Below are 24,570 nucleotides of genomic sequence, written 5' to 3' on the forward strand. Positions count from 1 at the left end.
ACATGTCCTTTTTATTTTTTTCTCCTGTTTTTTACTGTCATAGCCTTAAAGTTTATAAAAGGCTTCCCAAGACAAACTTAAATATTAAGTTGATTTCTGACAGAAGCTGAGCTTAATGCATTGTTTGTACCATGTTTTTCTCTTCTAGATTACTGTAAAGTTTATTTTTTTAGCAAATCCAAGAAGTTTTTGTGGAAAGAACCATAGCATAGGGCATAACCCCTACTGCCTATATTCTGCTTAGATCTCTGTCCAGTGACCTGCTGCACACCTGCTTTGTGGCATTATCTGAACCTGTGGGAGGAGAATATACTTTGTTGGGACTGAAAGCTACTGATGTGCTTGTTCTAGGGAGATAAGTACTTGCCTCCCACCTGGAGCCTTCCTGAGACACAAGTTTGATGGAGAGCTGAAATTCTAGACAAATCTGAAAACCTAATCTGAAACATGGACCCCAGCTAGTTGCAAAATACTAATGCCCACCTGTTGCTTATGGTAACTAGAGCTGTTTGTCCAGGAAGTTGGAATACTGGGCTCTAGGCACTTGTGTGGTTAAGGGGATCTGACACCTCTGTTTTCTACAGGCAGATCTTCTAGCCTAAGGAGTGGTGTGGGTTGCCATTCATGGTGGAGTTGGGCCACTTTACAGACAGGTTGTTACAGACAAGTTGATGAAGCATGGGCTGGATGAGCAGTGAGGTGAATTGGAAACTGGCCTAATAAATGGGCCCACAGGGTGGTGATTAGTGGTGAAGTCCATCTGGAGGCCAATCACTGGTGATGTACCCCAGTGGGAGTACTGGATCCAGTCCTGTTCAACATGTTCATTAATGTTCTGGATTAGAATGCTGTGGCAGAGCCTGCCTTCAGTGAGTTTGCTGATGACACAAAACTGGAAGGGGTGAGTAATAAGCCAGAGGGTTGACCTGCTGTCCGCAGCGACCTTGGCAAGCTGGAGAAATGGGCTGGCAGGAACTTCATGAAGTTCAATACGGAGAAGTGCCAAATCCTTCATCTGGGGAGGTACAATCCCAGACAGCAGTACAGGGGCCTGGCCAGGTGGAGGGCAGCTTTGCAGAAAATGCTCTGGTGGTCCCTGACACACAGTAGAGCGTGAGCCAGCAGTGTGCCCCTGTGACAAAGAATGCTGGTTTCCTGGGCGTGTAAGGACTGCAACCAGCAGGTCAAGTGAGGTGATACTGTCCCTCTGTTCAGCACTGCTGAGCCCATGCTTGGAGTATCTAGTCCAGTTCTGGATTCCTGATAGCAAGAGAGAACATGGACATACCAGAGAGAGTTTAGGGAACAGCCACAGTGATGGATAATGTACTGGAGCATCTGCCATATGGGAGCTGGAACTTCAGCCTGGAGAAGGGAAAGCTCAGAGGAGGTCTCATCAGTACCTGAGGGGAGGATGCAAAGAGCCAGAATCCTCCCAGTGATAGGACCAGAGGCAGTGGGCACTAGCTGAAACACAGGAGGTTCCTTCTGGACATCATTAAATGCTTTTTTTTGCTGTGAGAGGGAATGAGTACTGGAGCCGGTTACCCAGGGAGTTTGTGGACTCTCCATCAAGGGAGATCTTCAGAAGCTCTCTGGACATGGTCCTGGGGAGCTGGCTCTAGGAGGCCCTGTGTAAGTTTGGATCAGATGGTCTCTAGGGGTCCCTTCCAGACAAACATTCTGTGATTCTGTAAGTGCTGACAGCAGCTGTTGAGGCAAGGAGAGTGTTTGATTTTCATAATTTTTTCATATGGAACCCTAGATTCATCTGTCCTTTTAGAAGAAATTAGTCTACTACTTTGCTTTCCTCCTTTTTAACCTAGAGTCTGATGTTTTTAGGCTGCACAGTAGTTCATAGTTCTTTCTTCAGAAAGAAAGGCAAAGAGAGGTGCCTTCCCCTGTCTTTACAGAGTGCACTCAGGTCTGCTGCTGGGGCAAAACTGGGAAAAAACCAATATGAATTCACCCTCTTTTGGAAGAAAGGTGACCTGGACTGTTGTCCGCTTCCTGAAAAATTTCTTTACTAGATGGTGATGAACAATATAGGCACATCATTCCTTCTTCTGCAGGAACCTTCATTTTCAAAAGAATTTGCTAGATTAATCTGATTAGAAAAGACTAGGCAGGCTGAATGTCAATGAATAGAGATACATTTCTTACCAGTGACTTACATGATCCTTGGAAGGTTAAAAACTTGTGTGGATTGGATTGCCTTCAGCAGCATTTTAGTGTTTTTTAGTGTTTTACACTTACCTTTCTATTTATTGGAAATGAATGCAACTTGTCTTAGTAAAACTGCATAAAATTTCTCCTTTGTTCAGGAAGGAGAAACACTTAGACAAAGCAATACTTCACTTGAATACAACTGAGAAAAACTGAATAATGTTATTAACTCTGACACAAATGCTAACAAAGTATTAAAAGGGCATCTTCACTTTACTTTTAAAAATAAAGACCATCAGTTTATTTTTTATTTTATGACAGCATTTTCTCCCATACTTACTGAGAAGGAAATGTTCAGCAGTTTGATTTGGATGTTTGTCCTGCTCTGCAGCTCTGTAGCAGGTATGTTTCTGGATTATTAGCACTTGTCTTGCCATAAGAAGTTTTTCCAAAAGGTAATATTCTCCAAATGAAATTTTGAAGAGTTCTGAAATATATTGCAGCTTAGTTGTAAATTTTAGTCTTACTGGTTTAATGTATTTTTGGATATTGCAAGTAGTAATGATAACTGCATGTAAATTACGTGCATAGCTTTTACAGATTGGAATGTTTTATAAAAACAGGCTTGAAGTACAGGACTTTCTTTTCTTCATTTGGGGCTATTAAAAAATACCTGAATGGAAACTTCCTCATTATTTCTGTGAAGTTGTTGAAACATCACTCTAATGTAAAACCTATTGTAATACAGTAATTAATGTGAACTGCATTTTCAAACAGGAATGTCTGATTTGAATGAATAACTGGGCATTTTATTTGAATTCTATAGGAAAAAAATGAATTAAATTGTAGACAACAAAACAGCTTACCATTTTTTCACTAGTACTTTAAGAGGAGTATGGCTATGTGATGTCTTTTGTTTTTAGGTGAAAACTTTATCAGAGATGCTGATATTTTTCCTTCATCTCCTGAAATTGAAAGAGGATCCTCCCTGGAACTATCCTGTGTTCTTAGACAGAACTACATGCCACAGAGAAATGCAAGCCACATCATTTGGAAATTGAATGATGAATTGATTGCTCCAGAAAACTATAACATTGTGAATGAGACTGTATCTAATGTAACCATTCATAATTTCACTTATGGCACAGCTTATGTGGAATGTTTCATGAAGTACTTGGACAAGGAACTACCTCTGGTTCACACAGAAATTAAATCTGGCTGTAAGTATAAAGGCAGAAAAAAATAATCTTAACTCTTTATAAACAACTTACTATAGTAATTTTACTTTTAAAACAGCTACTTTTGGTTATGTATTCAAGTGTGTATATATATATATATACACGCACACACACACACACATATATATATACACACACAAACACACATACATATTTATACACACATATGTGTTTTTTTCTGAAAGAAAGCATGAAATTACCTGCATTCCTTACTGATACAGGTCTGTAACCTTTCTGACCCTGACTTTTTCCTAGCTGAAGTTTTCTCTTGAGTTCCAAAGGTGGTGGGTCTGTTCCTTTGGTTATATCTTCTTTACAGCCTAGCCAACTTCAGCTTTTTCCAGATAGGATTTCCTTTCTGATCCTCTCTTCTGAACAAGTTATAATCCACTCTCTTATGCAGAACATTCAAATATGTATGCAAATTCTCTAATGTATTGGACAGATTAAGTCCAGAATATACTAAGATATGCCTGGGGGTCCCATTCTAATAAAGAAGCAATAAAAGCAAAACATCTGTAGGAAAAAATCCAAGAAAAGGTCTTGCATGTCAGCAAAGCTTAATGTGCTGTGAGCTTGTTGATAAAAAAAAGATCTTTTGACAATTCTATTAGATGGGACAGAAAAATACTGTTTTGAAAAGAGGGCTTTGTCAATCAGTTGATTTCACTGGGGGCAGTTCTCTTCTACTCCAATTTCTTCTAACAGTAAAGAAATTGAGCTGTAACAAGAAAGTCTTTTAGGGTGTTGCATTTTTATGGATGACTTCAGACTATAGAGATTGCAGAAGATTGTTGCCTTTGTGCTATCTTGTTTATAAGATAGAGTCCAGAATTAGTGATCTCTTTGGGGTCACACAGATCTCTTTCCCAGAAACTTTGCTTCTTTGCTTCTGCACTCTTTAGGCTGTGCATGTTTCTCAGATTTGGTTTTTTTATAGGCTAAACAGAAATTCTGGGAGAGAAGCAAAGGGAGTTCTGTCTGTCAGAGATTTCGGTTTTTTTTTTTTTTTTTTTTTTTTTTTTGTGCTTTTGCTGTTTTTTTGTTTTCCTCTTACTTTCTGGATTCATCTTAAACTACAGGTGTGTTGCTGAGGGGAGACCGAGTGTGTGTACACTTAGGTGTTCAAGACAGCATATAGGCACGCTTAGTAAAGTATTTCTGAGAAATAGTTGGAGAAAATCTTGCTGTCTCCTCAGGGTAAGAAAGAATGGTTTTGACTTTTGTATTGTGAGGAGTTCTGAGGGCAGTGAGGGATGATAAAATGAAGCACTATGAAGACACTGAATGAAGTTTGCCATAATTGCTTTTTGACCAACAAAATCAGGTGTACATAAAGTTACTTATTTTTACTGGATTTTTTTTTTTAACCTTTGTCACTGTAGTTCGTCCAGACATGCCAGAAAATATTTCCTGCATTTATTTCTATGATCTTAACCTTACCTGTACCTGGAATGCAGGAAGAGAAACAAGTTTTACAACAAACTATACTCTTTACCGAAAACTGTAAGTATCAGATATCCTGGGTACTGGGTTGCTGGGGTGTGGCAACCAGTTCTTCTCTTCTTCTCTCATCCTGACTTCTGTTTAAAGAAAACTTGAAATCATCATGGCGATTGGAGTCTTGGCATTTCTCAGTAATTTAAATTGATTAATTCAGGGTTGGTAATTGTTGAACGTACTTGCAGTCTGATACCTTTTTAGTGCGCTGTATAAAAGAAAATAAGCATCCTCAACCAATATTCAGTAGAGAAATATTTATATTAGAGATGATATTCACTTGTTCTTTGAAGTAACATTACTTATAAGATTGAAAGTTGAGTGACCACATGCACAAATGGTGAATGGAGGCATTTTATGGGTGAGTTTCCCAGAAACTTTCTATGTAATGAAATAACATCATTTTGGGGGTGTAAAAAATACTGGTTCCTCATCTGCTTTAAAAAATTCCCATCAAAATTCATTAAGCCAGTGCTTTACTGCAGTATTCTGCTTGACTCCAGTAGCATTTAACCTAGTGACCCATGGAGTCACAAGGTTTCAGTCAAAAAATCTGGAGTTGTCCTTTTGGATTGCTTGGGGATTTCTGTTTACAAGTGCACATTATGTGGTCTCATGCTTTCCAGTGTAGAAGCACAGATATTTGGTTCTTTCAATTTCAGTTAGAGTTTAAATGTTGGTTAGGAGCTTGCTTTTTCTTAAGTGACTATGAAAATGGTGAAATCAGTATTGTTCCAAGGCAGATCTCAGATAGGATTTTGAAGCTGATAGTGTGGATTTGTCCCAGAGGCACTTGTCAATCTGTCACTTATAGTGCTACTAGTGCACTAGTGGTGCTCTTTTTCTACCTAACCAAGACTACAGGTAATATTGTTTCATTAAGAGATTTCTAAAATGCCTAAAGTTATTCTTGAGAATGGGAAGGAATTCAGACTCTGGAGGTTTCACATTGTGCTAATGTATACTATCTTTGTAATTTAAATTGTAGGGTAGGAAAACCTTTTTAGTTTTATCTCCATTTTAGCTTTGACATTTTAGGTTTCCATCTTTTCAATGTGGAACTTTCTTACTAATTCTGGTGTTTCTGTATTTTGTAACTTAGCTGCATTTGTGAAGCCAGAAGTTAAAACAGCCATTGAAAGCACATTTCAGTATTATTCCTGCTTGTGCATAAGCATAGTCTTCTTATTAAACACAAAGTGAATTGGATTGCAGAACTGTTTCCAGCCAGTAAACATAAGTTTTAATCCAGGTACCTCCCTAGCTGAGTTTAGCATGTGACTACAAAAGGACTGGTACAAGGGTGCAGGGAAATTAGGAAGGGTATTTGTTTGCACAAATATGTAATCTAAAAATGTTCACTGGTAAAAAACTCTTGCACTCTCAAAGATATATAAATAATAGCCTAACAATTTGTTTGAATTATTCTAAGAAAGTCCTCTAGTTTCTAACTGTTTTATTTTTCTCTTTTTTAGGACATCTTCTCCAGGTACAGTCGGATCTTGCTCGACTACAACAGAGTCGTGTTCATTTTTTTATCCTGACAATGTTTATAGTAATGATTTTTGTTTTCAAGTAGAAGCTAAAAATGTTTTGGGTGCATCCTTAACAGAGTGTGTCCCTATACCTTTGCAAAAAATAGGTAATTAAAAAAGAATATCAATAAAGATTTAATTTATGACCTTTCCATGTAAAATTCTTCCAACTGGTTGGTGTTACAGCAGTAATTTTCAGCAGTTTCTTGATCTTACTGTGAGGTGGTAAGAAATGACAGGGTGCTGTTTTCATGCTAGGCAACACCTAGCTGCAACAATATTTCTTTAAGCTGTTGTCTGATATAATATCAGTTATAAATGACTAACGTTTTAATTATTGAAGAGTAAAGGCCATATATTAAAACTTTTTGTCAACCTAATTGGTACTTGGACTCTAATATTTGAGTGGTACCAAATATTAGTGCAACACCTGGCTGCAATGGGTAGTGATATTATAGTTCCTCAAGGGCCAGCCATCATATGCTCTGCTATTCCACTTTCTGGTTAGGAATGTTAAAAAAACCCACCTGTTTATGTGCAGTAATAATTGCACACAGGAGAATAATAATATTTTGTCTACCTCTTCTTCCTTTGTCCTGTGCTTCTCCTATGTTCATTTTGGTGGTGTAGTTAAGCAGTAACCCTTATAAGGGAATACTTTTTGCTGCAGCACTCATCATCAGGCACATCCTTTATTCTTGCATTCAGATCTACTGTGGCTCTTCATTACTTTCTGCACTGTCTATGCCAGACATGTCTTTTCTTATTGCTAGTCCATTTTTTTCCCATTGTCTCCTTTACACTTTTCTCCCCTTCAGATAATTTCCAGCTGAATTCTTTCCTCATCTGCAGTGCAGTCTTGTCTTTGGCATCCCAGCTCTGCTTCATTTGTTTTCTCTGCTGTTGTCTCTGGGTAATATTTTTCAGTGCTGATAAAAATGAAAGATGTCTGCACATCTATTTGAGAGCAGGTTTGTGAGTAGAATCACAGAATCATAGAAAGTCTTGGGTGAGCAGGGACACCTTCCACTAGACCACGTTGTTCAAAATCCCATGTAATTAAATCAGTTTTGTGTGCAATTTCTCTTACGGATAATTTCCGATATGGAGAATTATGTCTATAAAATAAACCATCGCATGAATACTCTGATTGGGATAAGGATTTAACTTCTTGGAACACACACAGACAGAGAAATTCTGAACTTTTATAGAAGCATTTTTCTCTATTAATGTTTTTGTTTCTTCATTCCAGAGAAATTTGCCCCTCCTGAAATACTTTCAGTTAAAAAAATCCCTGGTGTAAAGCAGTTACTTGCGGTAACCTGGAAAATGCCTGAGAAGATTATCCCTTTAAAACATATTATTTGCCAGGTTCAATACAGAAACTTGTATTCAAACTTTACCGTAAGTTACATAATTTTTCCTTTGCATGGAAGTTTCTTTGTGACTAACTTCTTAATATTATAAGAATTTAAGTAGAAAAAAGGCAACAAGTTGTTTGAAATAATGGTAATAACCTTGTTATTTTACTGGAATGTTACACCAGGGGTGCATGATCTTAAGAACACGGTTTGGTTTTCTAGGGTTAATTGTCCTTTTTCTTTTGGTCATCATCTGTTTTGTTACACACTGTGCTTCTCAGTATTACTCTGTGGAAGGATGAGGGATGACCCTAGGCCAAGGGATTACACATGCAGTCAGTAAAAGTATTTTGTTTTTCCCTTGCATTCTGGTTTTGAAACCAGCACTCACTCAGAACCACAGTATTTGAATCTGATTAATATGGAATGATGTAAAATTTATTTTAAAGTGAATGAAAATTAAAATTTTGCAAGATGAAAAATAAGGAAAGTTCTTTTCATAGTTTGTCTTTCTCACACTTAAATTGAATAGTTGTAAAAACCCCCAGTATTTGCATATTTCAGATTACCTGTTGCCATGGTCTTCATATGGAAGGGATTGTATTTGTAGTTTTACTGTGTCTTCTATCATATTAAAGAACTGGCCAAGTTTCTTGGATTGTTTTTTTAAGTTAATTGAACTGAGATGTCTGCCTTGATCTTACTATTTTACACACCACATGTATAACTTTGGGAGAGAAAAAAAATCATTAAATTAGTCATTGGAGCTTTAAAACATTTCTAATATCAAAGGTGTTTCTTACTAGCATCCTTCTCACATTTTCAAGCATGATTACTGTAAAAATGACATACTAGTTCTTGGATTCAGGGTAATTGGATGGGCAGGACAGCTTAGGTCCAGTTTGGGTATTAGAAATGGAACTAATGATTGTTTAAAAGACCTATTTGAGATGTTTATCTCCTTGGAGCCAAGGCACTGGTGTCCTTGTGACACTTATGTTCTATGAGGTCCTTATGTTTTCAACTTTTGGAAAGGACCTCATAGTCCTTGGAGGGCTACAGCTTTATTGTGTATTTTGTCTAGTTTCAGCACCTGCATTAGAAATCACCTGGTTTTTTTGCTATCAAATACAGCCCATGTCCATTTGCTTCCTCAGCTCACACCTGCATTTTCACACAGACATTTCAGAAGAAAGAGGAGCTATCCATGACTAGTAAAGACCTAGGAGCTGTTTCTTTGTCAGCACATATATGAAAAAAAAAAAAAAAAGGAAACCAACCCAAAACCAACCCCCCAAAAAACCTAACTAAAAATGTTTGCACATTTGCACAAATGACAAATATCTTCTTGGTCTTTAAAGTTATCTGACCAAACCAGTTTAAATAGTTTGGTGTGAACTGTTTTTACTGAGTTACTGAGTGAAAAACATGTAACGTTTTTGTACTTGCATATACTAAATTTCTAAGTTTCAGGTTATAATGCAATATTATTAAGAGCCTTTTGACAAGTAACTAAAACCTAGTACAACGTCTCTCCAGTTCTATGTCAGGTTCTGCCAGAGGTTGATAATAGTTTTGGAGCCTTTTTAATTTTAGATTTACTGCAGAATCTACCACCTACAGTGGTTTGGAGACCCCTGAATTCACTCTCATAGAAGCAGGTTTTTTTGACAGTGAGTTTCTTGAGATCAGAACAGACTAAAATCTTCACTTACATTAGGCAGTGCACTTCCCATTATGGTGTTCATGTGAGTGGGTGTCTACGTTTGTTGTAGTTGTTATAGTACAGTCTTCATTGTTACAGACTGATTCAGTTTTCATTGGAAGGTTCAACTGATGGAAGCCAAGAATTTCCTCACTGTGTTGTAGCCCTGTTGTGGGTGTTGAAGTGAGTGAGGTTCCTTTTAAGGCAAAGAAATGACTCTCATTGTCATTACTTTTCTGAAAAGATACCACATAATTTATTTTGTATACTCCCATCTTCCTTCACCACTAACAGGCTTTATCTTATTTTTTACCTCTTGGTGCCAGATTTTTTTGTCTTTTCGTTTACCTTTTAATCCTATGCTGATACTGTTTGAGATAACCCACAGCTGTGCTGTTGTATAGCTAACAGGTAGAAGTCCTTGTAACTCAGAAAAGATGAACAAGACAGGAAACAAGTACCCAGCTGACTCACAAACTGTGAGGAATCACTGAGGGAATCACTGCTTCCCCTAGGATGCTGCTGTGGGACATAATTGTAGTAATGGCTTTAGCAATAACCACTTGCTTCCCACCAGTGGGAGCTGCATTCCTCCAGCAGCTTCTGTGCATCGCTGCTCTGGGATCGCATGTGAGCTGCACACTGTTCAAGCCACAGGTTTGGGATGGTTTTACAGGAGGAACAAAGGTGCTACACAGAAAAATGAAGTATAAAACAAGCAATCTTGAGTTTCAGAGAAATGAGGCGGTATATGCAAAACCTGCATCTTCTGTGGGTTTTTTAAGAAAAGAAGTCATATATCTGTGCTAAATTTTATATCAAATAATTTTTGTTTCTGTTTCTATTTCCAGGAATTTGTCAATGTCTCACTGATTTCTAAGAAGAACGTAGGATCATGTAATCTCACAGGTCTGTGGGACTCCACAGACTATTCTGTTGCCATTCGGTGTGTCAATAATGAGTCAGCATTTTGGAGTGGATGGAGTGGAGAGAAAAGCGAAAGCACAGAAGAAAAAGGTAAGCTGCCTACCTGTGGAAGTTTTCTTCTGTTATACTTGGAGGCATTGGAATTTAGTAGGGAAAAGAAGTGTTGCAGTGTATTATCTTCTATTGAATTTAGAATCCTGTTGCTTAAACAGAACATGTGTATTTTGTTTAAAGACAGAAGAGGAAAACTGAAAGACAACAGCAAGTATTGGAGGAGATTTGGAAAGTGATTCAAACAACGTTAGGACTAAGGAAGAAAACAGATGAGTGCACACTGAAGAGAGGGAAAATTAGGAGTGTAGATGAAGATTTAAAAAAAAAGTAGCAGAAAAGTAGTGCAGCATCTATGTTCAATGAAATGAATTATAAGTAGAGAAATCAAAATTCCAGTTTTAAAACAAGACTAGAAAATCTCTTCTGGGATACTCTAGAACTGAACAAATGACAGCGAACAGCAGGAAACTTATGGAGAGAAGGAAGTACCTAATTAGGGGAAAAAAGGCATAGATCTACAGAAGATAAAACTTTTATGAAGTTTCTCTTAGACTCTAAGTTTGAAACCTTTTGAGCTTTTTTACCATATTAGAGAAACCTTTTGAATGTTTTTATCATAGTAAACTATCTTTTTAATATAGTAACAAATTGTAAGTGTTTTGGGGTTTTTTTTGTCTTTTAATAGCTCCTTCAGGAAAAGTGGATTTGTGGAGAGTAATTGAGTCTTCACGCTCATCTAGAAATAGATCTGTACATCTTATGTGGAAGGTATATACGTTTTTTTGCGAATTGGTAATCATATTGATATCTTGTAGCTGATGTTGTATTTAAGTATTTTAGTGTTGTAGGACATATAACTGCCAGAGGCATTTGATGTTATCAGAAAAAAAATGCTTACTGAACTAAATTAGAATTGAAAAGGCTTTTCTTTACTGAATGGTAGGTGAATGGAGTTTTGTAATCTGTGTGGAAAGGGAGCATTTAATTGTGTTCAGATCACTGGAAAATCTCAATGAAAGTCCTTAAACTCTATTTAAATAATCCAGTTTACCAAAGCTGTGTTTAAATTCACTTTAATCTTCTAGTATAGTGTCCAAAGGCTCTTTGCATTTCAAGTCTCACCATTTGACTTTTGAAATCCATCAAGGAAATTGTCATGGCTGTCTGTCCTGAAGATGGGCCTGAAGAAAGTACCTTGCTTTTCTAAATACAGTATAGTAGTTTTGTAATTTGATCTTTAATACAGCATCTATTTTTGCTTGTGCAGATAATATAGTGAAACACTTACTACTGCATATTTTTTTAATAGCCATTAAAAAGCTTTCCGCCTTCTGGGAGAATTCTAGGCTACAAAATACGATATTTTCCAGAAAACAAGGCTTCACATAAAAGAACAAACAACTCTACTGAACAGAAAATGACCTTACTTTTAAATGAAGAGGCACATATAATATCTGTCACTGCTTATAACTCTGCTGGAGAGTCTCCTGAAGCTATTTTGAGGATTCCATCCCCTGATGAAAAATGTAAGATTTCTCAATGTCATATTTTTCTCATTAATGAAAAAGTGATTTTCATTACATCTGTTTAAGTTCAGATACATCCTTAGCAAAATTATGCTAAGGACTTCTGTCATATGTATCTGTCTATATCTTGTCATATTTTGCCGTCATGTATCATATTTCTGTTACAGACAATTATTGTTGGGAGTTTAGTTTTGAGATACAGTTGTTAAGATATGAATACTTTGTGATGTCTTATTGAACTCCTGTTGTATTACTTTCTGAGGGTTTTGTTGCTTGGTTTAGTTTTTTTCCTAGCTTTGCACCTCCCAAATAAATTTATGGAATGCTACTCAATTCTTTTGCATCCCTTTGTTAGCTCAGAGGATTGGTTACCATAGGCCACCATGGCAGAGTATGCAACATCATTCAAAGATATGATAAATAGAAGTCTCTAAGTTGTGTTACCACTAACAGGGAGGGAGGCCTTGTGTTCATTCTCATTTCATATGCATTCCTAGAGTACCCACGCCAGCCACTGCCAGGGTGAGGAAGCTGGCCTGATGTAGCACAAGAGTTGCTCTTTGGCTCTTATGTTTAATTCTGATACTGCTTTGAGCCTTGTGTTGCAACATTCTGCTGCCAGCCATGATCTGACAGAGAGGTTGTATTTGATACACTTGAATCACTTCTAACAAGAGTTGTTCATGATGTAAGTGCAAGCGTCCCCCTGGAACTGCTCAGTCAAATTCCATTTCTAATCAGAAAACTGGATATGTAAATTTAATGTAATTTTGTCCTAGAAGTTGCTGACTACCTCCCTATCCACTTTTGCATCCCACCACAAGGGTTTTTCTGATTTTTCTATGCTGTGATGTGCTTTCCCCCCACCAGATGCATCTCTTTTTTTTTTTTCTCTGCTTCAGCAGGTCTTTTTTGCCTCTGCTTTGCCAAGCTGGTTTTTCACTCAGACTCTCATTACCTCTATTCTGCAGGCTGATGCAGAATTCATCTTTGCTTCAGTGTCATTCTTGACCTTGCTGACTTGCTTTCTTGTTCTATTGCCTTTCTCATCTCACTCAAAATTACTTATAAGCTACCTGCAAAATTGGTAGTAATTTGGTTTATAAAGTTTTACACACTGCAAAGTTTGGATTCCGAAAGAGAGACTGGTTCTTGAATTCTGTATGTGTTTTTCAAGCTTTTTTGAAGACAGAATTGCTGATATTTTCTGTTAAATTTTTAGCCTCTCAGATGATTGAAAAAGTGGTGACCTCTACAACAAATGAAGAAGTGGTGGTGCAATGGATAACCTCTGAACCAGAAACAACCAAATATGTCATTGAGTGGTATGAGGAATTGGAGGTGGACCCTTTTGGTAGATCATGGCAATATGTATCAAATTCTACCAAGTGGAAAAATAACAAAAGTATGTTTATCAGTTACAGCTGTAACAATGTACAGATGTGCATGTACTTATAGGTAGATTGGAAAGAATAAACAAGGATGAACTCGTTTAGCTTTCCTCAGACTGTTTTTAAACATGACAGTATTATTACATGCTTTACTGAAATCTCTGCCACTAATGTAATTGCATTTTTTAGTCTTACAAATTTTCATGAAACATGCAAGGTAGTGCTTGCTCTCATATAAGATTAGGCTACAGAATTTGAGTTAAAGAATGTTCTGTGGCTTGATCTTATGCCAGTAGGGAGGCCTGTAACTGTGACTGGTGAGACTCTTCTATCAGAGAAATCTAGAACTAAAAAAAAGATTGAATATGGGAAAAGCTCATGCTCCTTCATGTGTTTTTGAGGGAGAACATCATAGTCCTCCATAGGCTGCAGGGGGATGGCCTGCTTCACCATGGTCTTCACTACAGGTTGCAAAGGAATCTTTACATTCCCTATTCCAGTATAGGTTCCCACCTATGGGAGACAGTTCTTTTTGAACTTCCCTGACATGGTCCTTCCCACTGGCTGCAGCTGCCACAAACTGCTCCAGTATGACTCCCCTGTGAAGTCACATTCTCCTTCAGGCGTCCACCTGCTCCAGTGTGGAGTCCTCCACAGGCTGCAGGCTCCACTGTGGACTCAATCACACATCACACTCCCTTCAGCTCAAGTTCATGCTGGAGTTCCAGCCTGTGCAGTACATCAGCACAGAAACAGCAGCACTGCCCTGGCACATGCCCATGGCTGTTAGCAAAATGTTCTCAGGCACAAATCAGTAATGTGTTAAGTAGTGCAACACTACTGCAAGCAACAAAAGCAAAAAGCACCTACTAAACTCTCTCTAGACTCTAATACCCAGTCAGGCAAGCAGCCCCATGGCAAGTGCAGGAGCCTGCTTATCACTAGCTGAACAGCACCAACAGCCATGAGTTCAGTCTAGTGCATACCAATCAAATCTGTTATCACCTCAATGGTTTGACTCCTGCCTGGCTCCCCAAAAAGGACTCTTGTGGTTTAACACCAGCAATCAGTCAAGCCCAGGCAGCTGCTTGCTCACTGCCCTGCCAGTGAGTTCAGGGAGAGAATCAGCAGGGTAAAAGCAGGAGCACTTGTGGGTTGAGATGGAGACAGTTTAATAGGGAAAACAAAAGGCCTACACACAAGCAGAGCAAAACAAGGAATGAATTCACTGCTTGCCATGGGCAGGCAGTAGGTCAGCCATCTCCAGGAGAGCAGGAACCCATCACATGTAATGGTGACTTGGGAAGACAAACTCCTCACTCCAAATGTCCTCCTTTCCTCCTTCTTCCCCCCCCTTTATACAGTGAGCATGATGTCACATGGTCTGGAATATCCCTTTGCTCAGCTGGGGTCACCTGTCCTGGCTGTGTTCCCTCCCAGCCTCCCAGGCACTCCCAGTCCCCTCACCACCATGGCAGTACAAAAAGCAGAAAAGGCCTTGGCTCTTTGTGAGCCCTGCTCAGCAACAGCAAAAACATCTCTGTATTTTCAGCCCTGTGTTCAGCACAAATCCAAAGCACAGCCCCATGCCAGCCACTAACAAGAAAACTAACTCTACCCTAGCTAAAACCAGCTGGGGTAACGTATACATAATGGCCATTGTAATAGGTGTAAAGGACTGAAAGAGCAGCAGAAAACTGATATAATGTAGGGATCTGTTGATAGCCATTATTCTTGCTGAGCAAGCTGCAGAGCTTGAGAGGAATGATCTAGGAATCCCTTTACATTGGTTTAATTCCAGGGGATGTAAAGCTACAGATATGTCCTCTCAGAGGTGATCTGAGTTGTTCTAAGTAGTGGGGGCACCCGGTTGATTACTTGGCTCCTGGATTGTTCAGAGTTCAAAACTTCATTTCCAGAAGCTAGAACTATGTCTTGAAACAGAGAGATCTCAGTTGTGACAATTGTACCCTTGAGTCAGGCTGGTCAGAAGATCTGTAGTTGGCATGACTGGAATGTCAGTGTAGAAGTAAGAATAATAGAATATTCTGTGTTGTAAGTGGCCCAGAAGAATCACTGAAGTCCAACTCCTGGCTCTGCACAGGAGACCCCAAAAAACACACTGTGTGTCTGAGAGCATTGTCCAAACCCTTCTGGAATTTCACCAGGCTTGGTGCTGCGATCACTTCCCTGGGGAGCCTGTTCCAGTGCCCAGCCACTCTCTGGGTGAAGACCCTTTTCCTGAAATCCAGCCTGAGCCTCCCTGACACAGTTACTTGCCATTCCCTCAGGTCCTGCATGTTAGGAGTCGGGGACCCCACTGCTTTTTAATCTGATGCATGAGACAAAGTTGTCGCCTGCAAAGCAGTAAACATAAAGATATGTGAAATTAAAATGCTACCTTCAAGTGTAATTTTATACTGGTTATTTGAAAATAGAGACTTCCTCTAAAACCATTGAAGGTTTAGAGATGACTGAGTGGATTCATATAGAGAAGTTGTATGATGCTGAAGTATAATTACCCATTCAAACTCTTTCTAGCAAAAAATGAGCCAGAAACCATGTGCTCTAACAAATACTACTATGAAAAAAAATATGTTAAAGCTAGTAATGAGCATTCAAATCAATAATTGCATATTGTGCTTGCTAGAGAGTTCAAGCAACTAGTCAGTAACACTGTATTTAGAATTCCCTTGCGATTTAGTCTATTTTCATTGTAGAAATACCACACAGAGGTTGTATGTAAATATTCTTTTCTTTCCTTTATAGAAAACTTTAAACCATTTATATGCTATAACATCTTGGTGTATCCTCTTTATGGAAGTAATGTAGCAGCTCCATCTTACACACAAATCTATGCTGAAGAAAAAAGTAGGTATTTTAAAGTAATCATGTTGTGAAATGTGTATTGTAGTCTGTTTCTCAAGATGTGTGTTCTCTTTGAGTGACTTGGTACTACTGTTATTTGAAAAAGAGATGAAGGTGGTGGAAAAACCCCCAGGTTTCAGGGTTCCTGATTTCTGTTCTGTTCAGCAATAAAATTTATCTATAAGAAAGTATTCATCTTGTGATGCAGATACATTGCTGCTTGCACCCACTAATTTTTTGTGAAGTTTATATATTGTATACAAAGCATTTGGAAAGAGTATAGCTATGACATGAAATAATTTTTTTAAACTAGCTATCTCTTCCATGTTTAAAAGCTCATTTAGATACATAATTATACTTGATTTTAATGCTTGATTACATTTGTCAGTCAATATATGAGGAAATTTTACTCATAAAATAAAATGGCTGGTTTTAAAAGAAGACATGGCATTTGTAATTGGATAGAAACTTTGGATGAAGTACTATTTTGCAGGGGAAGGGGTAAAATTTCTTTATTTGCAGACGTTTATTGTGAATTCAGTGATTTATACAACCAGCTATAATTTTAAGTAATTTTAAGATTCCATGTGAAAATGTCGATTGGTATGTGTGTCTATGCAAATGTGCATGCTCACGTAGTACAATGCACCACTAAAGAGCATCAATTACTGGAGGGAGGCAATGGAGTATTTTATGTTTGAGTAATAATTACTAGCACAGTCAGAACTGGATTTTGAGTGCTTTCCTGTTTATAGGTATCTGTGATAACACTCAAGGTTGTTAGAGAATGGGAAGGAAGTTTTAAAACTGCAACACAGAGAACTCTTTCTTCAAAAAGTCCCCAGAAAGTTCTGAGCAATGCGTGTGAGATGGTGTTGTGTAAGCAGAAAGGCTTTGTTTAGTGTGAAGGGCCAGGCTGAGCACGCTGGGGGTGCAGGAGATGCCGCTTGAATCCCAGATCAGCCAGAGACCTTCTGCAAAGGCAGGGGCCTTGCACCTGAGTCCCCCCGCCCCGGAGTGCACAAAGGATAATTTTCCTCTTGATCTCTCCCTGATGTTGTAACAATAAAGCCTTTTAATGATATCTAAGTATTTGAATACGGTAACACCTAAAACTATGCAAATACCAGAATAGGTGAGGGAAAGTTTTACCAGAATAATTTCTAATTAAAGAGAGTGAGAAAAGTTAAGGACTAAGTTTACATATTTTCTCATGCATATGTTTTGTCTTATATTACTGATATATGTAAAATAACAGAGGCAGATAACACTATTGACTATTTTATTACTTTTGCCATTACCTAATGCTTCTCTGTAGAGCCATCAGAAGGACCTGTGGCTGATACAGGCATTCTGGGGAAAAATGAAGTTACAATAAAGTGGAATGAGATTTCAAAAGCTAAAAGAAATGGATTTATCACTAACTATACAATATTTTATAAACCTGAAGATGGAAAAGAATTGAGTAAGTACACGTTAAACAACAATACTTCCAACAGTGTTATGAAATTTTCAATCTCTCTTCTATCTTGGCGCACTTTTAAAGTCAATGAAAAAAGTCATGACAGGAGTAGAAGAGCTGAAATATATTGGAGAATCATAGATTCTGTGTAAAGTCATAGATCATAAGGGTTCAGTGAATTATAAGTTTCATAATTGTCCTTGGAAGGATATGCCTTCAGTTTCTGGAAAAGTATGGTGGAAATTTTCTGTTAAAGTATTTTTAGTGTCAATTTTATATTAAAAGCAAATTTGGAAGTAACAGTAAAATAAGCTGCCAAGGAATAGTTTATATGGACATCCTTTTAGATCAGTTTCTTCAGATGTGTTTGATTTTCTATGCTTGCCATTGCTTTTCTGGTCAGGCAGCTGATAGCATAAACTTGAGCATACTCCTAATCTCTACCTCAGGAACAGTGTCCATAAAATCTGGCAGTGTAATGGTATCTATTCAAAACTCCTTTAGTTTAAATCACAGCAGAAGCTTTCATGAAAAGTGTTTGGGTGACGTAAACTTTTCTTCCTATATAGTTTATGAAGAAAGCTGTTGGATCATTCAGTGCTTCAGAATTGGTTTTTTTCTTCCTTTTTTAGATGTCATTGTTATCAGGCACCTCACACAATCTCTTTTGCAAAGTTTTCAGACTTACAAATCTTGTCATGCTTGTTTCTTAAGGGTATCCAGTTCAGACCAGGGCAGTTCCCAGTAATTTTTAAATGTAAAAGAGGAAGCAAATTATTTATTTATGTGAGATGTAGTCATCTGCACACAGTTTTCCCTACTGTGTTGGTTTCTGTGTAATTTAATGCTGACTGCTTTGTGCAGGGTCATCTGTGTGACATGGAGCCTCATGTTACACAGCTGTATTTCTCCATATTACTTGTAATGCAAAGCAGGCTGTGTCCCTGTTAGGACTTCAGATTATTTTCTTTAGAAAATTAGTTGTGAATACCAATGCAAGGGAGTTAAAATTAAATGGCAAAACATGCTGTACTGATGTTTTCTGAGGCTTCTCTGATGCCATGTGTTCTTAATAATAGTAGGATGTGGGGGTGTGTGTGAAGGCGACTTCACTAATGGCATTCTAGCACTAGAACTTCACTTTCCCACCCTTGATTTAAGAGAAACTCAGTTTATTTTAACTTGGGACATATTGCAGCATAACTATTTCCTGGGTGTTTCCAATAGAACCGACTGAGGAAATGAGTTGCCTTAGACTTCACATACCAGAAAATGTTTATAGTGACTGTGATTTCTTATATGAAGATGCATTTGGTACTGTTAGTAGGATTTTTTATGCCCTGCTTAAAAAAATTTAAAGGTGAAGCACGTTACATTAATTTCAATACTGGAGAATGCACTGGAAACAGAATACGATTCATAAAAGCATTCTGAAACTTGGAAAAAAATTCCTTTTGATTTTGACTTTCCTTTGACTTTATTGGGGTGGTATCCCAGTACTGATAGATGACATTCTTTTGGATGATCAGTGTCTAACTGCATGTAGTAGAAATATAGTTGAATTTCAGAAGGTACAGAAATTATTTGAAGTTCTTAATTTCTGAGCCGACTATTTTGAGGAAATAAAGTTCTTAAAGCACTTTCTTCATTGATAATCTGCAGGAGAACATAGTTCACTTGTCTTTAATATTAGCAAAAATATCTGTATTTATTTTTAAAAGTAAATATCTAATGATTCAGGTTTGTGCCTCAGACTTTTAAGTAGTATTGATAAATATTGTTCAGTAATTTAGGTTTTGTCTTTTAAAGGACTGGTAAGGTTGCTTTGTATTTCAAGTTACCTTTAAAAGAGTTTGTGATCTGTTATTGTAGAAGTTGCTAAATAAGCGTACAGTTCCCTGATATAACATTACTTTTGTGTGTTTACATAAATCTTCTCCCAAAAAGATGAAACAGTGAACTCTGATGTTCTACAATACAGACTGAAGTCCTTACAGGCTAATACGCAATATACTGTTCAGATCATGGCAAGCAACAAAGCTGGAGGAACCACTGGAGAGCCAAAAACTTTCAAGACTTTAAAATTGGGTAAATAATAATCCAGGTTACTTATTTCTATTTTAAAAAATGGGCTTGGAAATAAGAAATACAGGACATTGTTGTCTAGGCATTTGTTAACTTCTGTTTGTTTTTTAAGTAGTGTTGAACGAAGCAAGGAAGAATTGGCAACAGTAGTTGAATATAACTTAATTTCACTGACAATCTCACAGACTAAAAAAAACCCTCAGAATTAGAAGTCAGCCCCAAAATTCTTCATTTCCTTGTCAGTAAAGCAGTGGAGTACTGTGGTTGTTTGTGGAAACAGCAGTGTGTATGCTATCAATTATGGGATGGCGTGCCTGACAGTTCATTAAAAAGTAGACTTTTCCATCTGAGAGATTTGCAATAACCACAGAGTGTGCTGCACCCATTCTGGTATATAAGCTGACTGGTAAATGAGTGCAGGGGTTGTGGCCAGTGAGTCTGTAGGGAAATACCTTTTCCTATCTTTTACAATTTGTTTTAGCCAGATTTGACAAGGTATAATGTCAACAGATGAGAAGCTCAGACATTTCCTCATTTCAATTTCAGGAATAATGTTCTAAATATATTCCTAAATGCCTCTGGTACTCTGGTACTTGTAAATTAGCTCAGAAATCTGAGCAGTGTTTCAGCCAGAGTAACTGTTTTTTGTTTTTTTTTTTTTTTTTTGTAGTTCAAAATCTATCTCCCGCACTCAATTTGGTATTTATCTTTTTGTAACTGGTAGAAGTGGCATGGACCAGCAGATTTAGGTGAGCCCATAAATAAGAGGTGACCAAGTGGTGGTAGAGGCTTCATCCTAGGTGCTTTCAAAGGTTGACATGGCATGACCCTAAGCAGCCTGGTCTAGGTTTAAAGTTGCATGAAGTGATCTACAAATGTCCCCTCCAATCTAAATTACTGTGTTAAATAAAGGAAATTTTAAAATGTGATAAATCTGTTCTGAAACATCCTAAAAAGTCTCATCATGACCAGTATTTTTGGCTCAGTAACTGTGGCTTGTTAGATTCCAAAATACTCATTTTTTGACTCATCATAGAATGGGTATCCTACAGTATTCTGAGTAATTTTGGCTAGTTTTGACAGAGCTCTTTAGAATTGTGCTAATGAAGTTACTTGGATATTACAAATTATCTGTCTTTAGGGAATACCTGAAAAAACAACAATGTGGACTAATTGGTGTTTTGCTTTTTATTTCTTTGTTTTTGTCCAAAGATAAAGAAGATATCTTTTTTATTGCTGTACCTGTTGAGATAAGCATTTTGTGTCTGATAGGCCTTTGGATAACGTGCGTTTTGAAAAAACACGCGTGAGTATATTTCCTACTGGCTAAAACTGAATGCAACCATTTAAAATTAACCTGTAAAATGGGGGTTTTTACTTATTTTATAAATGCCTTTGTTGTGTTTGAAACCAATGTCCAAATAGAAGACAAGCAATTGAAGTAACAAGTAAGTAAGTGTACAGGTTATACTTTGACTGCAGTTTATGTGCTGTAGTCTAAAAATAAGTAATAATTTTAGAAAGTTTAGTAAATTGAAACAAAATAAATGAAACACATTTACACATCACCAACATCAGATTATGTAAAATGCTACACACGTGCCATTTGCAGTTCCATGGTCATTTAAGTGAGGGGAGCAAACTTAAAGTCAGTTTGTGAAAAATTAATAATTCCAGGAAATAAAGCTTTCTAGACACTTTACATATTTCACACAGCCCCTATTGCTCATCTTACCTATAACTATGACTCTTACTAGTGTGTGATGCCTCTCTTGAGCTGCAAAGGAATGAGGATAAAACCTAGAAATTACTAGAAATTCTGTGAAGACATTTGGATGCTTGATCCTTGAGTATGGATCTGTATCTGCACATGGTTCATAATCCTTTCATCTGCTGTCATGGGTGTCTCCTGAGAGATTTCAAATTTTTTTTCTCTGAGCATGGGGATCCAGTAACATTCCAAAGATGACTGTGAGGGGTTTTTTTAAGGTTATGAAATATTTTCACAAGAAGAGTGACTGAGTTGTTTGGCTGATGAGAAGGTTAAAAATGTGAACTATTTTGGGGCATTCTAAGCTACGGAACCAATACTGTTGTCAAGTGGAGAAGCATTAGGTATTAAGTACAACTGAAGGAATAATTTCCATCCCTTTTACGTCTTCATCTGTGTTGAGTATACCGATTTTTTACTACAGCAAAACCTATTTTTTTTCCTGAAGAATACTTTGAGATGCAGTAGAATGTTTATATTTTTGTGTAAATAAAATTGCCATGTGAAAAGTCAAGCTAAGGACTGGTTTTCATTCCCTTGCCTCTCTACCCAGTGTCAATGAGTAAATGAGTAAATGTAAATGAGTGAGCATCCTTTATCTGCTAATTTAGGAACTCCATGTAGCTCTCATGTAGTATAGTGCTAGGGTCACTTTCCTTGAACAAATCCACCTGAGGTGGATTTTCACTGAAGAAACACCCTGAAAAAAGATCACAACAGAATTTGTATACTGTCTTATTTTGGCATGCTCCTATTTCATATACTATTTAATTTACTAATGTAATATAATAAACCAGAATATATGATTTAATATAAAATGGCTTTTCTGCAATGTCTCTGTAACCCAAGAGATATTGTTGAGATCTTTTGTAATAAAAATCAGTGTATGGGAAAACAATTTTATTTAAAAGCATTGTGTTGATATAAAAACCACTTCCTTTCTGAAAGTTTGATACTTTAGCAGTTTTTGGAATTTCTGGTGATTTGTTAATTCTTAATGATCTATTTCTTTCATAATTTGGCTAAAATTCCTTTCTCAATTATAGGTTTAAAAAAGTTTGCTGGCCTGATATACCAAATCCTGAAGAAAGTCTTGCAGTGGAATGGCCTCTTGCTTCATCTGTGGTAGTAGTTGGAATTTTATGCATTAAAAAAGGGAGCAAATGGAGGGGAAATAAATCTTTTTCTAGCAGTCATTTTATTAATCAAAAGCCCCCCTTTATTGATTTTCATTCTTCTTCTTAAGTGCTACAAAATGCTCTTTGCAGTATTCCAAATAATAGGGAAGATGCATCTTATTCCCTTAAGTGTATTAATCTAATTCTTACAGAGAATTGGGAAATAGTGTTTTGAAGTGACAAAGTGGTTGGTGGCTATGGTTCATTTAATGAAGTAAATTAAATTTGCACAGGCTATTGAGTCTATTAAATCAGGTTTCCACGTCTGCATACCTCCTCTCTTCTCCACAAAAAAAGTAATGCAACATATAGTAAGATTTGGTATATGGTTGTACTAACAGTTCTGTCTTTTTATTTTTTTGAATATTTATTCCTTATTAAAGTTTCGATGTTTATTTGAATGGAGTGGAGTTGACCAGGTTTGCACAGAAAGTGTAATTTGTAGATAATGGGATTTAAACTTTTTCTCAAAAATGTCTGGTTAGGCAAGAAGAGATGGACACAATCCAAAACTGACTCTGAGCCTTCACTGAAATTCATTATTTCATTATGTACAGAAAACCTAATATGAAAGCATTTAGCAAATGGACAGAATAACATTGCCTTTTTTAGGACTCATTCACGTGTAACTGCTTGCCATCTGAAAAGCATGTGAACTCTTTACTGGTGCAAGTCTGAAATTACAAGTTAAACAGAGCTCAAATAGCAATAATTTATTTATTGAAAAATGAACTGATACATTATCTATCCCTTTATAACTCTCCAATTTATCTCTTTGTATTGACAGAATAATTCATTTTTGAAGAGAATGTCATCTCAGACTAAAACTGTAGACTTTGAAGAAATAAATGTTTTGGAATATTGTTTTCCTGAAGAAAGTCAGGAAGGATCCCTACTAATAAATTATGAAAACCATGTTTCTGAATGTACTGATATTAATACAAAAGGCATAACCAACAGAGATGAAAAGATACTGCATAATGAAGAGAATGAAGCTGCTAAAAGTTTTTCCCCATCTATGCCTTATATAATTACTGATCAATTTACGAGAAGTCAAATGCATTCAGCTTCCGTACCAGTGAAGGAAGTCCAGCCCGTAGAAGTGGTGGCAAATGATTTGTGTGGATCTCAGCAGAATCCAATTAAGAATGAAGAAAATGACAATGAGGAAGTTTTAAGGCTGGAAGATTTCAGTGAAAAAGCACTGTTCAACCCGTATCTTAAAAATTCAGTTAAAACCAGGGAATTTCTTGTTTCTGAGAGCTTGCCAGAACACAGTACGGATGAAAGCAAAAGCCAGTCAGGTGTCTTACCTCCTTTTCAACCAAATGTTCTGGGACAATCCTACGTAACAGTGGATATGTTCAGCCTGGCCAAAGGTCAGTAGTGTGAGAGAACTCCGTTGTAAAATCCTCTTGTGAGATATCCCTTGGCACTGCTGCTCACAGGCATTCACGTGTTCTGAGGTGGCTGGTCTCGGTTAATTTGGATGGGAACACTCTTCCTTCAAACAGTTGTGAATTAATTTGTTACACTGTGTGTGTACACATTCACTTTTAGTGTGGATGTTTGAGGTTTTTGTTGTTTGTTTTGGTTCGTTTTTTTTTTTTACCAGACATGCCAGTAGTGAGACAAAAGAAATAGCTTTTGTTATTTCTTTTTAGTTCTCCCGTGTCAACCTGCTAAAACAAACAGATATCTGCAGCAGGAGCATCCAGCAGTACAAGCAGCTCATCTCTTGCTCCCCACACAACCAGTTCCCAAGGCTCAGCTCTGATGGGGAAACACGGACAGACTTGAACA

At 37.3% G+C, this 24,570-nt stretch overlaps 1 protein-coding gene across 1 annotated transcript; it reads left to right on the forward strand.

Annotated features, from left to right (window-relative positions):
- Positions 1-2,516: 2,516 nt before the first annotated feature.
- On the forward strand, positions 2,517-24,570 carry IL31RA (interleukin 31 receptor A; the record flags this gene model as incomplete). The annotated part of the gene is made up of 15 exons (XM_084225270.1): positions 2,517-2,568; positions 3,090-3,386; positions 4,790-4,910; positions 6,380-6,546; positions 7,692-7,843; positions 10,357-10,522; positions 11,172-11,254; positions 11,796-12,012; positions 13,235-13,417; positions 16,173-16,274; positions 17,590-17,736; positions 19,681-19,821; positions 21,031-21,124; positions 22,636-22,714; positions 23,555-24,570. The coding sequence occupies 15 exons, from the start codon at positions 2,517-2,519 to the stop codon at positions 24,152-24,154; spliced, it is 2,601 nt and encodes an 866-aa protein (XP_084081396.1). The 3' UTR covers positions 24,155-24,570.

This window comes from Fringilla coelebs (genome assembly GCF_963513975.1).
Source record: "Fringilla coelebs genome assembly, chromosome: Z".
Lineage (NCBI taxonomy): Eukaryota > Metazoa > Chordata > Aves > Passeriformes > Fringillidae > Fringilla > Fringilla coelebs.